Source organism: Carassius auratus, chromosome 1 (genome assembly GCF_003368295.1).
Source record: "Carassius auratus strain Wakin chromosome 1, ASM336829v1, whole genome shotgun sequence".
Classification (NCBI taxonomy): domain Eukaryota; kingdom Metazoa; phylum Chordata; class Actinopteri; order Cypriniformes; family Cyprinidae; genus Carassius; species Carassius auratus.
The window spans coordinates 26597328-26614059 of record NC_039243.1 but is presented as its reverse complement, the minus strand read 5'-3'; the positions used below and the strand labels follow the sequence as shown (position 1 = coordinate 26614059).

General features: G+C 42.0%; 1 protein-coding gene across 1 annotated transcript; it reads right to left on the bottom strand.

The window, feature by feature from the left end:
• LOC113105979 (serine/threonine-protein phosphatase 2A 55 kDa regulatory subunit B gamma isoform-like) lies at positions 1-16451 on the bottom strand. The gene is made up of 9 exons (XM_026267428.1): positions 16358-16451; positions 15257-15354; positions 14402-14576; positions 13939-14051; positions 5627-5804; positions 4692-4856; positions 3675-3844; positions 2978-3069; positions 1-2754 (listed from the first exon to the last, which is right to left on the bottom strand). Exons 1-9 carry the CDS (start codon positions 16419-16421, stop codon positions 2463-2465), a joined length of 1347 nt encoding a protein of 448 aa, XP_026123213.1. The 5' UTR covers positions 16422-16451; the 3' UTR covers positions 1-2462.
• Between the last annotated feature and the right edge of the window lie 281 nt (positions 16452-16732).

The following is a 16732-nucleotide window of genomic DNA, read 5'->3' as shown; positions in this document are numbered from 1 at the left end:
TCAATTTGCCTCTTTTATTTTTCCATTTAGTGTCAATATAACATGTTTAGGCATCATAGATATACACATTAGTAACACTGGATAATGATAAACATGCGTTGTGTGTATGCTTGCATGTATAGGCCTGATTGTGTGTGCATTTGTGTGTGTGAGAGAGAGAGAGTGTGTATGTGTGAGACCTGAAAAACTCTATTATTCCCTGGTTGCATTGTGAACGTGAGTGTGTGTGTGTTTCACTGCATGTCTGAGAGGAACACATGACAGAATGCATAATGGCAGAAGGCCTATCGCCATGGTAACAGGATGTAAGAGAACGAAAGAGTGAGAGAGAAAGTGGAACAGTGTAAAAAAGCAGTCATTGTCTCAGGGTACAAAAATGATGTGAATGAACTACAAATGTAAAAATAAGAGTGGAGGAACTGATTGTAAGAGGCACAGCCTCAGTATATGTATAGAGCAAAGAGTACTAGAAAAATGGGACGGAAAACACATGAAAACCGGGAAAGACAGAAGAGGGACAAAAATGAGAAAAGCAAACAAGCAAGCTCACTCGTAAGTTTGAGAGCACCCCGTTTACATCATAACACTTTAAAAATGGATTCATTAGAAGCATGTGTTTGACAGTTACATTCATTCAGCCTTGTTCATGTAGCAAAAACAATCACTGACCTTTGTGTCACAATCTACACAGACACCCGACGATTCATTACCACATCTACACCAAACAAGCAGTCGATCAGAAGGTGGATGGCACCTTAAATGAAAAATAACTCACCATGTTCTTTCTACAGTGGATAGAGTTACTTGTACACCTGTGTGGTCACAGAAAACAGTGAAGGAGTGATTTATCCACTGATACATATTGGAGTGTTCCAAATTCAATACAAGATAAGCTATTTGTCATGTTGCCACAAAACATAATTTTTACACATCCTCAACTATGTTTTTGCACTTGGAAGCCCAGGGAACACTAGCAAAGCAAAAAAAAAAAAAAAAAAACGCATAGGGAATGCATAGCCACAAAAGTTAGAAAAGGAAGAATTAATATGAGCCAAACCTAAAATGAGTACAACTACAAATTAAGATATTTTTGTTCTAATTCAACTGTATTTAAAGAACCAGCATACCTACAATTATGTAAAATCTGAATATATGAGGAAGCCTAATTTAAAAGTGTGATTTATAGACCTGCAAAAAGTCATGTTAATTTATAAAATCCTACAACTCCAATATTCATTATGATCAAGTCATGGGGTTTTTGGATATTCTTGCCTTTCACTCAAACACTGAGAACCATTCATATCAACACTTCAACATACAAGATTAATCTTTTTTGCTTTTTAACCCTCCCAATGTCCCACAGGCTTCCACTGAAAGTACTTTTTTTCTACAGATTTTTTTTAAAATTAAACAAATAGAGGAGTGTGTCAGAATTATTGTTTGTGGTAAATCACTTGCCTGATTTGATAACCAACTAATTTCCATGTCTTTCTGCACTTTTTGTAGGAAAATTCTGACTGCTTAAATTTCTTTTTGAGGGATCTGTATAGTAGCTACAATCATGAATAAAAAGGCAGTGCTTCCTGCGTAACCAGAAACCAGATCAGAGTTTGATCCTGAGTTCCTGACTCGTGTACATTACAGGAGACTTTTTTTTTAAAGCGTGTTAGCAGTGTGATATACCCTTATTGTATTTTTTATTTGAGAGACAGACCGATACTTTTAGTACCATACAGGTGTAAATATAACCCATCATGAGGTGTAACCAGGTTAAGACAGTGTTTTGATGAAGTAGTGGTTCAATCCTTCTGATAGAAGACACCAGACAAGCCTTCAAGTGTGAGATATAGTGATACGGTCGTATAGGCAATCAAGTCTCCACAAATGGTCAATTAAGCGTGAAGTAAAATGAGTGCCCGTGTAGCAGATGCATTGTGGGATAGGTTTTTGGGAAGCACGTGATAGGAAGACTGCTTGGAGCACTCTTGTTACCATGGCAACTGAGTAACCTGTCTCCATGGCAGCCTGGCACAGAGGAGTGGAGCGGTCTCATTCCTGGTCTTCAGCCCAAAGGCACCAGCCTTTATCCAAACAGCTGTCAATCACAGATCAGCGCAGTCAGGGATTGGCCGGCAACACCATCCATCACATATCAAAGAAGTCCAGGATTGGCTGACTGTGATGCCAATCATAAATTCCACATTCTGTAGCTCATTGGCAACATTCTTGGCGGTGTAATTAACCAAACAGTTATCAGTTAAAGTCACTAGCTACCTGTATATATAACTGCTCTCCTGGAACAGCATAACTGCAAACATAGTCCGCCAACTACGCCCATCTTCACAGGACCAATAATGTTTGTTTTGAAGGATAAATGTAATACATGTGCATGATTTAAATGCATGTTGGTGTGTGTGGCCCTGTGAAGAGCATTACTGCATTACCCCGTTACATGACTCTTGTCACTGGTTTTCCGCATTGACCCTGTCCTGAAAGATATAGAGGTTGTTAGTGGCTGCGATGGCGATGATGTTTTCAGCCGGGTGCCAAGCCATGTGCAGAATCTTTTTCGAGAAGTCCAGACTGTCCACGCCCACGTCCCCCCGGCGACGCCGGCCCCCGGTGTAAACGCGGCGAGTCCTCAGCACGGCACGCGGTTTACTGCTCTCACGCCATGCCTCGAGGGTTACACCGCGACCGGTCTCACGATCAAACATCCGGAAAAAACTGTTATACGCTCCTGTCATGATTACACTTGAAGGGGATACGGCAAGCATGATGGGTATAAACCAGAACGGGTGTGTGGATGAAAAAGAGTTTGGAAGGGGAACAAATGAGCAAATCAAAAGTATAAAGATAATGACAGAAATACAAGAGAGGAAGTAGGAAGGGAGAGAAAGAGGGTATTAGTATAAAACAGGAAATAAGCCTAAATATTGCATAAGATCTGATTATTCAAGGCTTGAGAGATGTTTACCTGTCTGTGCTATTCCAGACGCACTCAAACTTGTCAAAGATGCAGTCGTTTTCATACAAAGAGCAGAGTTTGCCTCTTAGGTACTCATGCACCTGACACACAAGGAAATGTTCAGATATATTTAAATTAAAAACAAGAATACATCCTAACAGAGGAGAAAATGACTAAATATTTCCCTATAGAAATAACGAAGACACAAATCAGTTATTTATTGAATCAGTTAATTTACATTAATTGTCCATGTGAATCAACTTCGATCAGTGTTGGTATTGCTAAGTAAAATTACAAATATTAAAAAATGTTTTTTTTTTAATCGAAATTAATTTAAATAACAGATTAGAAATTTTGCCTTGACAACTAACAGTGATAAAACAGATTTAAGCTGTAGTTTTAAAATTGCTTAAAATAAGAATAAAGCGTAATACAAATACAAATACAATAAAATGACAAAAGCTTATAACAAACGTACTAAACATAAATTTAATAAATACTATAATAGTATTAAGTAACACTAACTTTCCAACACCTCACATGAAAGGAACATTTAGGTTGAAATGATTCACTAGAATTAGTATAAAAAGTGTCTTACTGCACAAGAAAAAAAAAATCAAATCAGCCAGAAATAGTTTAGCCTAACATATATGTTATGGTATAAATATAATATGGTATTGCTTATGAAGACCTGCAAGTTACCCACCTGGTAGGTCTCCACTGGGCCCTTCTCCATGTTGAGGTCCCATACTTTGACAGTCAAGTAGTCTCTGGTGAGCAGATAGCGTCCACTATGGCTGAACTTAACATCAGAAACCGACGAGATGATCTCAGAAAAGAAAGATCGGTTGCCTGGGTCCTCTGGCTCCTCAAAGACTAAAAGTGGAGCATATAGAATATTACAGATTCAAACTGGAGGACAGATTCACTTGAAAGTCTGAGTGTGCTGGGAAACCGTTTCAATGGTTTTACACTTAATGACAGCAATGAAACTTCTTTAACACTGTTGTCTGATTGTCTTTTAATGCAGCTGTAAGTGTAAATCTCACTACATCTGCTACAGTGCTAATTTCCCCAGCATCTAGCACATCTGTTCTTCTGTGTACCGCTGTCTCGTTTAACTAAGCTACTCACAACAGGTTATAGCAAAAAAGGGCATAAAGAAACTCAAGAGGTTAAATACAAGATTTGAGAATAGATTCATCTGTCACAAGAGGGATTTTATTAAGCCAAAATGAAGTGTATATTTAGATTTTTTATATGTGTACTGTAAAAGTGTGCAAAGTAAACTTAAAGTGCTATACACTATACTGTTCAAAAGTTTAAAGTTGGTAAGGTTTTTATATTTTTATAGGAAGTCTCTTGTGCTTAATTGTAATTATCATTATAATATAACATTTTCCTGTTAATGCAAAGCAGAACATTACTCCAGTTTTCAGTATCCTTCAGAATAATTTTATTATGATTTGGTGCTAAAGAAACATTATTTGGATGAATAGAAAGTAAAAAAAAATAATAAAAGAAAATGCATTATTATTATAATTTTTTTTTGTAAACTTGTATAATATATGTCTTAACTGTAACTTTGGATCAATTTATGCATCCTTGCCGAATAAAAGTATTAATTCATTTAAACAAATAAAATAAAAATTACTTACTGACCCCAAACTTTTGATAGGTAATGCAAGTAATGCAGTCTATACGCTTAAAAAGCACTACTTACTTTTGGAGTGCTTGTCACAGAGTGCAGACTCTCTCATGTCACAGAGGCGTAGCGTGCCTTTACTGCTGCTGTATACAAACAGGTGGCAGTGCTGTGGGTGGAACTCTGCAGCTGTTATTACCTCCGTCAGGTCCTCCATATTAGCCGGCTTAATGTCCACAATGTCTGAGAGGGGAAGGGGTCAAGGACAGTTTCTGATTTACAGTTCTGAAAGCTCTCTTCTCTATTTGAGACTGCTAATTCTTTCATGAACTCATGCAGATGTCAAGATTTTCAGTGAATAACGGCTTCAATTTGTGTCTGTTTCTCATACAGATCTATGGTATGGTTTCAGAAGACTTGAAATATAGCACATGAGTCATATTGACCACTATTATTATATTTTTGTGGTACTTTATTTCCAGAGATCACTCAAGGCCTACAACTAAAAGCACATTCTGCTAGTGGGGGCTTATAAACTATGCATCATCAGCTTCCCTGATTGGTGTAAAACTGTACAATCATATCATTATCATTGTGAGCACTCACACGCACACATAAACATACATGTTCGTCCACACACATCTACTCAGTAAGCCCTACACATCACATGCACACAACCTACAATTTTCTTCAAGGCAGCTATTATGTGTTTTAAAGGAGAGTGGTTCCTTGATGAATTATTTAAATGTTTCCATAGATATTTTATTTCTAGGTCAGTGCCTTGCTAAAAAGAAGAGCAGCTACGCAATCTGGAACTCAAACCGTCTGCCTTCAGTCCAGTCACGAGAACACAAAGAAACGAAAGCAATCAGTTCAGGAATAGAACCATTTTTATACTGCATGCAATGTTTATGCCTTTGTCCCAGTTATTTGATTGTATATACGCCAGTTTAAAGGCACAAGTCACAATGGCTGCATTTTGTTTTGTATTATATTTTGTATTTAAAGGATACTGAAGCTTCGATCTGTGATATCCAGGTGCCACATGTTGATCCTGAGATCATCAGCAGACAGATATGTCTCGCCATCGCTATTGACTGAGATGGAGTTGACGTGGTAGGTGTGGCCGTTGGCAAAGATTCTCCTCGGCCGCACCTCAACCATCAGGTCAGTGGGCTTCAGGACCGGCACCTTAAAGGAAACGACATTTAGAAGTCATCAGAAGTCTTCTTATTTTAGATCACCTACTCAAAATTAGGGTAACACTATGTAACATATAACAACATATAACAACAAACATTTTATGGGATCAACATTTAAAAAGTGAGCATATTCGCTTCACCCATTTATTTTTAATTTTTTAATTGTAGTTTTTTTTAAAGGTTATCGTATTAACACACCCTGATTGCATCTCAAATCACCCTAAAAAAATTGTTATTTTGAGATAACCAACTAATTGTAAATGATCTGGCTTCTTACACTCCGACATACTACAAAGATTTATCTTAAATATTGATTTAAGTTAATATTATCGTCATGTGAGAAGAAATAGCACCAGGGAGTTATATGAGAAACTAGCACAGATACTTTAAGGAAGAAACAGGTTGATAATGTCAGTTGTCAAATATACAATTTAGCAGTCATTATACAAAAATATTTAACCGCAGAATGCATTGATTGACCAATCAGAAATTGTCACAGTTTTCTGTCTTTCTGTCACTAGGCGTTTCTCAGTGTCAAGGATACTTCCTTGGTAGGACTGATCCTTCCAAGTCACTTCCTTCAGAGGCTAGGTGAGACTCCTCCTTAGCATACGGAGAACACGTAAATGGAACAGGCTAGCAAGTGCACGTAATTGCGTCATTACGTCAGTGAAAAGGTCCGTTTGAATAACGCTGTGAATGGTATCATTAAATTACTTTGGACAACTTAACTAGTTGTTTATAAAAGAAATGCCGTTGACGCAACCAATTGTTAAATGACAGGTCCGGTTCAGTTAACCATCTGTATTTGTATAATTTACAATATCAATACGGTAGTAATTTGTACTGGCATTTAAACGTCAAACTTTACTTATATTTACTACAGTTATAACAAATGTTTGGTAACGTAAATAAAAAACGTTAATGCTCCGAATACGGAATTTTTTTTATTTTTGAACTAACGTTAGATAGCAAAGCTGCGCGCATAGGATAGTGGGTGATTTGAGAGCGCAAAGAGCACGAAGGATACACATATGCATCCTTTCCTGTGTATGGGATATTCTTCGAACGAAGGACTCATTTCTTGGTTGAAATTCCGAAGATCCTCGACATTGGAACAGTCCTTCAACGGATGTCGATGACGTAGCATCCTCGAAATACTGGCTTCGAAACACTTATCGTCTTCTGTGAGTGCACACCTGTCTCTCAATCAAACACACAGCTGTTGCTCATTGTCATGGACTATATTCTCGTCTCACACACCACTCTGTCTGGCTGTATTATATGTCTGATGTTTTGTGTCTTGCATTTTGGCTGTGTCTGCTCTGTTCCCATGATTTGTTTCTGTTTTGTTTTTGCCATGTTGGCCTTTTTTTGTTCCTGTTTATAATTAATAAATAGTTTCCCTGCATTTGGACCCAGATCCTGCACTGGATTGAAATGTAATTATCAATGAAGATTCGGGAGGAGCGCGTCAGATACTTAGCCTAATCATCACAGGTGGACCACAATCAAGTAATCAATCCCACAGTATAAATATCGCTGACTTACCTCTATCCATTGACGGTTTATCAGCATGCTGGTTCGCTTCGTCAGTCACCTTATCACAGACCCAATTTTCGTACCAACGAAGAGCGCTAAACAGGGGATTTATAAGACCTGCTGCTTTTGCCGGACCCGAGATCATTTCTACCCAGCCAAACACGGCCGTTGAGCAGCATTAAGCGTCATCGCGACAGCTGCTATCCTCGCCAAGCCACACATCGTGGCCAATAGACCGTGCAACTCCGAGCTCGTCTTGCTCGATACACGATCGTGCCGCCCGAGACCGAGCTCTCGTCGAGCGCCGGATTGCAGCAGAAAGAATCCAACCACGGCTCAGTCTTTCACCACGGCGTTCCGGCCGAGTGGCAGTTTGAGGCCGCTTCCTCTAGCGGCGCAAACTAATACATTTCCAGGCGAAGACGCTAAAAAAACAGGTTCTTCTTTTTCTTCATTGGATTTTTACGGCAGTTTGCATTCAAAGTGTTGCATCTAAAAGCAGTTTTGCGGCTAAAGTTTTGTTAAACTACGTCTTGACGTAGTTCTGTCTTCTAGTAGCGTTTTATGGCGGTTTTGGCAAACCAACGTAAAGGTGCATTACCGCCACCCGCTGATCCGGGGTGTGGATCCCGCATAGATTTGGACTACAGATACACCGTTCCGTCGGATGATGATGCCACTTTTTAACCACGAAGCCAAAGGCATTAGGTTAGATTATTGTAATGCCTCGTTCTCAGGCCTTCCAGCTAAATCGTTGAGCAAGCTTCAGTATTCTGCCGCACACTTGTACTTCTCCTCGCGAACACATTACACCGGTTCTTTCACAATTACACGGGCTTCCCGTAAACGTGAGAATTGATTTTAAAATTTCTATCTTAACATACTAGGCACTTCATGGGACTGCACCTGAGTATCTTTGTGAACTCATCAGTCCTTATATTCCATCACGCTCTCTTCGCTCTACTAACTCTCTTTCACTTCACCAGCCATAATGTGAGCTAAAGACCATGGGGCAAAGAGCCTTTTCATATAAAGCCCCTAAGCTATGGAATGTACTTCTTCTGCACGTCAGATATGCACCTATGTTGGGCGATTTTAAAAAGTTGATTAAGTCACATTTATTCAAGACTGTCTGTCTTTAATGAATTGTTGTATTGCTTTTGGCGTTTGTTTCTACAAATAAAATGCATTATTATTATTATTTATTATTATTATTATTATTATTGTTACATTCGCCTTACCGCGCACGTTTAAACCTTGCCGAAATGATACAGACATAAGTTCAAAAAAAAAAAAAAAAACTTAAGTCTCTGGATAAAAGCGCCTGCTAAATGCTTAATTTAATTTAAAATTTTAATTTCCATGCAAGTCTTCCGGTAGAACCAAATCATTTAGGGACCTATTTTACCATTCACTGGCGTGATCACTCAAAATTAATCTAAAACGCATCTGCCCTCGTGTTTAGATGCAAGATAGCAAGTGTGAGTAAAATTACCATCGCCTTTTAAGGACCGTAATACGAAAAAACCGGAAAGTAAATCTCCTTAGAAACCACTTGGAAGCGAATAGCACATAACTGCTGTTAACCCATTTGCTGCAAGCATCGCCAACGCCCCCAGCCTACGTTTCATTTTTACAGCACGTTAAACATCACTCTCTTACTTGATCTGGATAAACCGCGCACCAATTGAAGTCCAAAGACTTTGGCTTTTATATTTGACCAATATTTCGATAAAACATAATTCCAGTGATTAATTTTCCATCATGTCAGGAAAACTATTCCTATTCCTGAACGGTAAACGTCAAAGTGTTAGCTCATGGACAAATGTTGATCATGGATCTAGTCAGAAAGAATCATGAACAGAAACCTCTTTATTTTGGGTACATAATTTCTGCCTCCATGCCAAAAATGGGGGGTGTCTGGTAAGGGGTTAACGTTACTGCTATAATCATGTCTTTCGGTACAACGCCTTAAAAAGACTAAACATGCTCAATCGTTTCCAAAAGCCTCTGTTTCCACGGTCCATAATACAACGTGAAAACAGCGTTCCAAACGTATCCGCTCGGGAGTCCGTCTAAAGAGCCCGGAGGCCAAATGAGAGGAAAGATGCTTTTCCAACAGGAACATAATAAGGTGGACAAGGCCTGAGGAATTGTCAAATCAGGCAACAAATTGCTAAGCTGGTAACACAGTAGGCTACCCATCCATTTTTAGCTCGCCCCATCAAATATTACTAACACTTTTTACTCTTCCCACAGCCAACATATACAGCAGCCGAAGCAAGTAGCCTTTTATGTACCTCCTCACTGCCGCAGCAGTGTCTGCTCCCGCAGGAGCCTTTCCTGTACCTCCCCACCGCCACTGCAGTGTCTGCTCCCGCAGGAGCCTTTCCTGTATCTCCCCACTGCCGCTGCAGTGTCTGCTCCCGCAGGAGCCTTTCCTGTATCTCCCCACTGCCGCTGCAGTGTCTGCTCCCGCAGGAGCCTTTCCCGTATCTCCCCACTGCCGCAACAGTATCTGCTCCCGCAGGAGCCTTTCCCGTTCTCCCCACTGCCGCAGCAGTGTCTGCTCCCGCAGGAGCCTTTCCTATACCTCCTCACTGCCGCGCAGTGTCTGCTCCCGCAGGAGCCTTCCTACACCTCCTCACTGCCGCGCAGTGTCTGCTCCCGCAGGAGCCTTTCCTACACCTCCTCACTGCCGCGCAGTGTCTGCTCCCGCAGGAGCCTTTCCTACACCTCCTCACTGCCACGCAGTGTCTGCTCCCGCAGGAGCCTTTCCTATACCTCCACACTGCCGTAGCAGTGTCTGCTCCCGCAGGAGCCTTTCCTACACCTAAATATATATATATATATATATATATATATATATATATATATAAAAATAAATAAAAATAAATAATAAATACCACACATCACCTCTGCCTAAAGGCATGCAATGCATCCGAGGTTGCGGTGATAGCATCATGTATCGACAATAGCCAAGACGATATTAGGCCCATTTTTCAACCAACGTTTTTTTATAATAATCATTAGGCGGCCTACCTTAAATCGGCTATCAAACTGCTCCGTTATCCCATCTCAGCACTGCATTTCCCACTCGCCCGTGCTCTCAAAGGATGATGTGAGCCCGTAGGTAAAAAAAAAAAAAAAAAAAAAAAAATTCACTGGACAAGCGAGATGACCGTAGTGCCGACTACATGACACAACTAGCAGTATTTAAATATAGTATTTATACTTAATACCAGTGTATCAGTACGTCCGAAAGTATATTTTTTTTTTGATTATTGGTGATTCCATAGGCTCTTTTCGTGCACCTGCATGGTCAAAATGGTAAATAGTAAGCTCAGACAGTATAAAGAATCTTTCTCTTACTCCACCCATGCACGATTACATCGTCGATATGTACCATCGATCTCACGTGCTGACAATGACCACATCGCCGATACATGGCACCTATTTGGGGTACACTGGCACAGGAAATCCAATTTATTTTTGCACGCTTAATTTCGGATACTATGACTGCACCAAGATTTTTTCGGACTCATTATCGAAAGCAGCTCATTGGATTTGCTAAACAATTATTCAAGTAAGCCTCACAGCGTCTACCCTCGTAGACAAATAAATCATCTTTAGTATCGAACTCCCTGCAAGGCCCTGCAAGAGGGCTCCTGGTTGAACCAACCTTTGCCTTTTCCATTCAACTATCAGCAAAGCTTACTCGTTTGACATCGCAAGTATTAAAATCCTGCCAGATGCTTTCCCACTTAATCAATCTTGGACTTTCCATCCGACCACCAGCGAAGCTTACCTGATTAAAATAGGCCGATTTAAAAAAAAAAAAAAAAAAAAAAAAAAACACGACATTTACCTATCGAACACCAATGAGTACATTGCAGCCCAAACAAATTTTCCCTCCGATGGCAAGATGTACCCATCCAATACCGCAAGTTACGCTTTCGCCGAACACTAACGGGCTCTTCGCAGATAAAACAATCTCAATTTTCCCTCCGATGGCTGGAGAGACTACCCATCTGGTGTCGCAAATTTTAATAAATATAATAAATAAAAATAAATATAGAAAATAAATAAATAAATAAATAATAAATAAAAAGACACCGGATGCTGGCCATAGCCTCCCGACCAGATAACCTTACCTTTTTCAATCCTATGGCCGGCAAGGCTTCTCCCTTCGATGCCAAGAGCTTGAGCTCCCATCGGATGCTGATGAGAGCCTCCCGGCCAGACAACCTCACCTTTTCCATTCTGCGGCCAGCAAGGCTTACCCGTTCGTTGCCAGGAGCTCACACTCCCTTTGGACGTAGGTGAAAGCCCCCGGCTACCTGCTTTGCCATTCTGTCTTACGTACGGAGAGGTTTACCCATCCAATGCACGGAGTCAGGGCTCCCATTGAATGTAGGTGAGAGCTTCCCGGCTAGACAACCTTACCTTTTCCGTCCTTTGGCCAGCGAGGCTTAACCGTTCTATCCGGGAGCTAAGCTCCTGTCGGACGAAGGTAAGAGCCTCCCGGCCGGACAACCTTTTCCGTCCTTCAGCCAGAGAGGTTTACCCGTTCGATTCCTGGAGCTAAGCTCCTATCGGACGTCGGTCCGAGCCTCCCGGCTAGACAACCTGACCTTTTCCACCCTCGGCCAGTGAGGCTTACCCGTCCGATGCGAGTGCTCCCATCGGACGCTGGCGACAGCCTCCTGGCCAGCCAACCACGACCTTACCGCGTGGTTTAGGTTACAAACCTACAAGCAAGCTGTTCAAATGCTGCAAGTACCAAACACATAATAAACTCTCCTTCCTTCCTATGGTCGCCAAGGCTAACCCGTCTCTTGCCGGGAGTAGCAAACTCCCTTAAAACGCTGACGACAGCCTAACGACCACCCAAACTTACCTTTTCCATCCTACGGCCTGCGAGGCTCACCCAGTTTTGTCCCCGCCGGACGCTGACAAGAGCCTCCTGGCCACCTATCGTTACCTTTTCTGTCCGCCATCCGGAGAGGCTTACCCGTTCGATGCGTGTGCTCCCTTCGGACGCTGGCGAGAGCCTCCCGGTTAGACAACCTTACCTTTTCCTTTTCTATGGTCAGCGAGGCTTACCCGTTCGATGTGTGTGCTCCCTTCGGACGCTGGCGAGAGCCTCCTGGACAGACTTGCTTTACGTTTCCACCCTACGGTCGGCGAGGCTTACCCGTTCGACGTGTGTGCTCCCTTCGGATGTCGGTAACAGTCTCTCGGCCACGCAACTTACCTTTCCATTTGACGGTAGGCGAGGCTTAACCGTCCGACGCTACGAGTCTCGTCCTCTCGCCAAATCCTGCAAAAAAAAAAAAAAAAAAAAAAAAAAAAAGCTACTCTCACATCTTTTAACCCCGTCTGGCGAGGCTTACCCGTTCGATGTTCTGAGTTAGAGGCCCCATCGGATGCTGCGAGAGTCCTCCCAGTCGGGTTTTCCTTTCCAACCCTCCCCGTCCGCCGAGGCTTACCCGTCTGTCGCGTGTGCTCCCTTCAGACGTCTGGCGAGAGTCTCCCGGACGGGCCTATGCTTGCCAGCCGCAAGCGAGTCTCATCCATCCGATGCCGTGAGTCGGGATCTCCCTTCGGATGTTGCCAGAGTCCTCCTTGTCGGCTAGCCCAAAAGCTTTTTATCTGCCAAACCGAGAGGACCCAGACGTCCGTCATCCTGAGTCTCAATCTCCTGTCGGAGGCTTCATGGGCCCTCTCGGTCAGCGTTAGGCCCTTCACCCACTGAATAGCAGGGGCTATCAGCCAGTAGGGCCCGTACGCCGACACCGTGACCTATTCCGGTCGAGGCAACTCGGGTCCTCCCGGTCGGGCACCACAACCACGCTGCTCCTCCTCATCGGCCGGTAGGGCTCACCGTTCCAACGCCAAAAAGCTCCAGTTGAGCATCGGCCCGAGCCCTACCGACCGGGCGCCAACAACCACGTAGTTCACTAGCTGCAGCCGGTAGGGCCTACTCTCCCAACTCCCATGTCGCTCCCTCCGGAGTACGTAGGCCCTTCCAGCCTGCCAACGAGATGACTTCTCAGAAACCAAATCAGCCCCCGCCAGTACTCTGCTTTTTTGGGGGGGGCATTCTTTAAACTGGCGGCTGTCCTCTTGTACATTTGCCTTTTTGGGGGATACTCTAGGTTCGGGCAATTCCCGAGCTCGGAGCCCTTCCCCGGACAGCACGCCAAATACGCATACCATACCTCAGCTAATTATATGTAAGCGTGAACTAGTGAAATGTAATTATCAATGAAGATTCGGGAGGAGCGCGTCAGATACTTAGCCTAATCATCACAGGTGGACCACAATCAAGTAATCAATCCCACAGTATAAATATCGCTGACTTACCTCTATCCATTGACGGTTTATCAGCATCCCTCCTCCACCCCATCTCCTCACTTCAAGTTCACTTTACAATATACGGGGAAGGGGGGGTACTCTAGGTTCGGGCAATTCCCGAGCTCGGAGCCCTTCCCCGGACAGCACGCCAAATACGCATACCATACCTCAGCTAATTATATGTAAGCGTGAACTAGTGAATATGCCAGCTGTGAAAATACCTGTAGTGAGGTCACGGTGGAGATGTCCTTTATTCGCCCTTCTTCGTCCTTCAGATTGTAGCCCTCTGGCCGCTTGTCTCTCTCGCTCACCTTCCATAACTTTATAGTTTTATCTGTTGGAACATGTTTTAGAAATGACCAGCTATTCATTTTTATAACTCAGACTTTCTATACTATAACATTAACACATCTTTCTGTGACTTTGAAAGGCATCTTTAATGCAAGTGGTCTTGATAAGCATTGTTCATGCTTTTGTTACTATTAAAAATGTCTTATGATGCATTGGTTCAAAAGAAGATAGCAATGTGAAATGCAATTCAGCCCAACTATTTCTAGTCCAATATCTGGTACTGATGTCTTGCACAAAATAATTATGAAAGCATCTTGTAATGTAATTAGGAGGATTAGATTGACAAATATGAGGCTAGTTTAACTCCTGATGGACAGGAAGTGGTGTGATTACCGTTGGTAGAGAGGAGAAAGTGGGCAGCGTTTTGCTGTGGCAGCCAGCGGATCTTATTGATCTTCTCCTCGATTTCCAAACTCTTCAGATAGTCAAAGTCCGGTTCGTGACTCTGGAACGTGCTGTAGACATTATACTCACCCGATTCTCCCAGCTCTTCAGATTCAATTTTAGACTGCGGTAAGAGAGAAGACCCAATTAAACATACAATGCATATGCTTATGTACATAAATGTACATAAATCCATGTTTAAAACATTGCTGAATGTATATCATAATATTACTTTCATTAAAAAAAATACCTTCTAGCAATCAAAGGTTGGTTTACGCAATCTATATGATATATATAAAAAAGACATTCCCTTTTTAAGATAACTCTGCTATTGTTTACAGCATATTATTGCTAGTATTGCTTGCTTAAATGTCCTTTAAAAGAGCAAATAAACGTAGGTTCTGATAAGTGGTTTTCACTGTGAGTTATCAATGTGTTTTGTTCAGTATCTAGGTTAAATACATGGAAAGTTCACCGGTTCTAAAAAGGCATGATCTGTGAACCATATTGCTCTATATCAAAGTCAATATATGATACTATGTCTTTAAGAAGTATTTTAAACCAGATCCGTTTAAATTCTGTCGTAATGCTCTTTGGGCAATGGAAATTAAAATCACCTCATGCATATTCAGCACCCTATGCTAGTGTATGTAATATTTTTGGCAGCAAAGCATTTTATGACTTTTGCTCTTCCCCTCCCCCAAAGTCAAACTGCTCACCATATATTAACTCCACTGCTTAAAACTGCTTTATTCCCCAATTATCAATCGCCCACTGCAGTGCTTTGCTCACAGTTTGACCTACCTCTGTTTCTCTATGGAAGATGACCACTCGCCCCCCCTTATCTCCTGTGGCCAGCAGATCCCCCGTCTGGTTAAACTCCACTGTAGAAATGACATCAGCTACAAAGAAAGAAAGAAACAGGTTTGTGTTCATTTTTTCAGTGAAAAAAAAAAGAAACACACACACATACAAAAATATGTGTAAATACAAATGCATAATATTAAATGCATAATATAATGCACAATATTTTTTACAACTGTTTTCCTACCATTTTACTTTTCTATAGTGATAGATTATAGATTTTTTTCTACATAAACAGTATTTGTTTTCTAATTTATACAGAACTGGAATATAGGGAGAATTTCTGCATAACATGCTAATACTTTTATGTACCAGTCTTTCATGATACTCCCAGCCAAAAAAGCATTTTACAGTACAAATTACCTGAAGTAATATTAGTTCACGGCCATGTGCTAGCACAGCACAACTGTGGTTTTGTCTATGCAAACACTTTTATTCAAGAGCTTCGTCTGGGCATATGGCTTCACATTTTAAACCCTAATAGTTGATAAACAGCATGCCATGCTCCTGCTTCTGCTAGTACAATGATGATGACACTAAATAAAACAGCCTGGCCTGCTCCTGATGAATCATTCTGCTCTGTAACTTGATTATAAGGACTGCAATAGACACAAAAGACTCCTAGACAATTTTAGGAATAGCATGCAAACAGTTGCATGAAAAATTAAAATACATGCTTCAAAATCAAACAAATATGATTTAAATCATACTCAAATGCATGAAATGTAAGACTGTCTTGGTTCTGTTTGCACATGCATTATTCCGTCTGGCTCACAACGCCCGATAATTAAATGAAAACAGTCTCACTAATGCATACTGTAACCCAATAATAGGTGTGTGGTTGGACCAGGTGACCAAAGTCTGAGTCAGCTGAATGAGAAGACCTTACCGCTCATCTGCTGAGATGAAGGTTATTTTCAGGACTTCAGAGAGGTGAGCAGGATCAAATTATGGTTCGGTATGTGAGTGTGTATAATGGGAAGAGACGTGCTTTTCTCCTCTAAGCAAAGAGGGAGTGTTCATGCAGATGTGTGCACATACCTTCTGTGACATAGTCTCGGAGGAAGCTGTGATTGATTTTGGGGCTCTCGCTGTCCTCACCCATCGGAAGCGGCGGAGTGCGTAAGCGCGCCCGTCCGGAGCAGAGCCGTCCAATCCGTGCTGTCCCACCCCCCCGGTGCTTTGCCCATGCTGGTGCGGCCTAGCAGAGTGGCCTGGCGCACGGCATCCTGGGATATGGTCCGGGTTTGTCAGGAGGAAGATGAGCACCAAGCAACAAGGATGCCACGTACAGATGGGGAAAAGGGAGGGTAAAAAACGGGATGAATAAACCACAGCTCAGTCAGCTGTAGAAAAGCACCTTGTCATATGCGAAACATGCTCGAGCGCACGTCCTGACGCTCAGCCAACACTGCC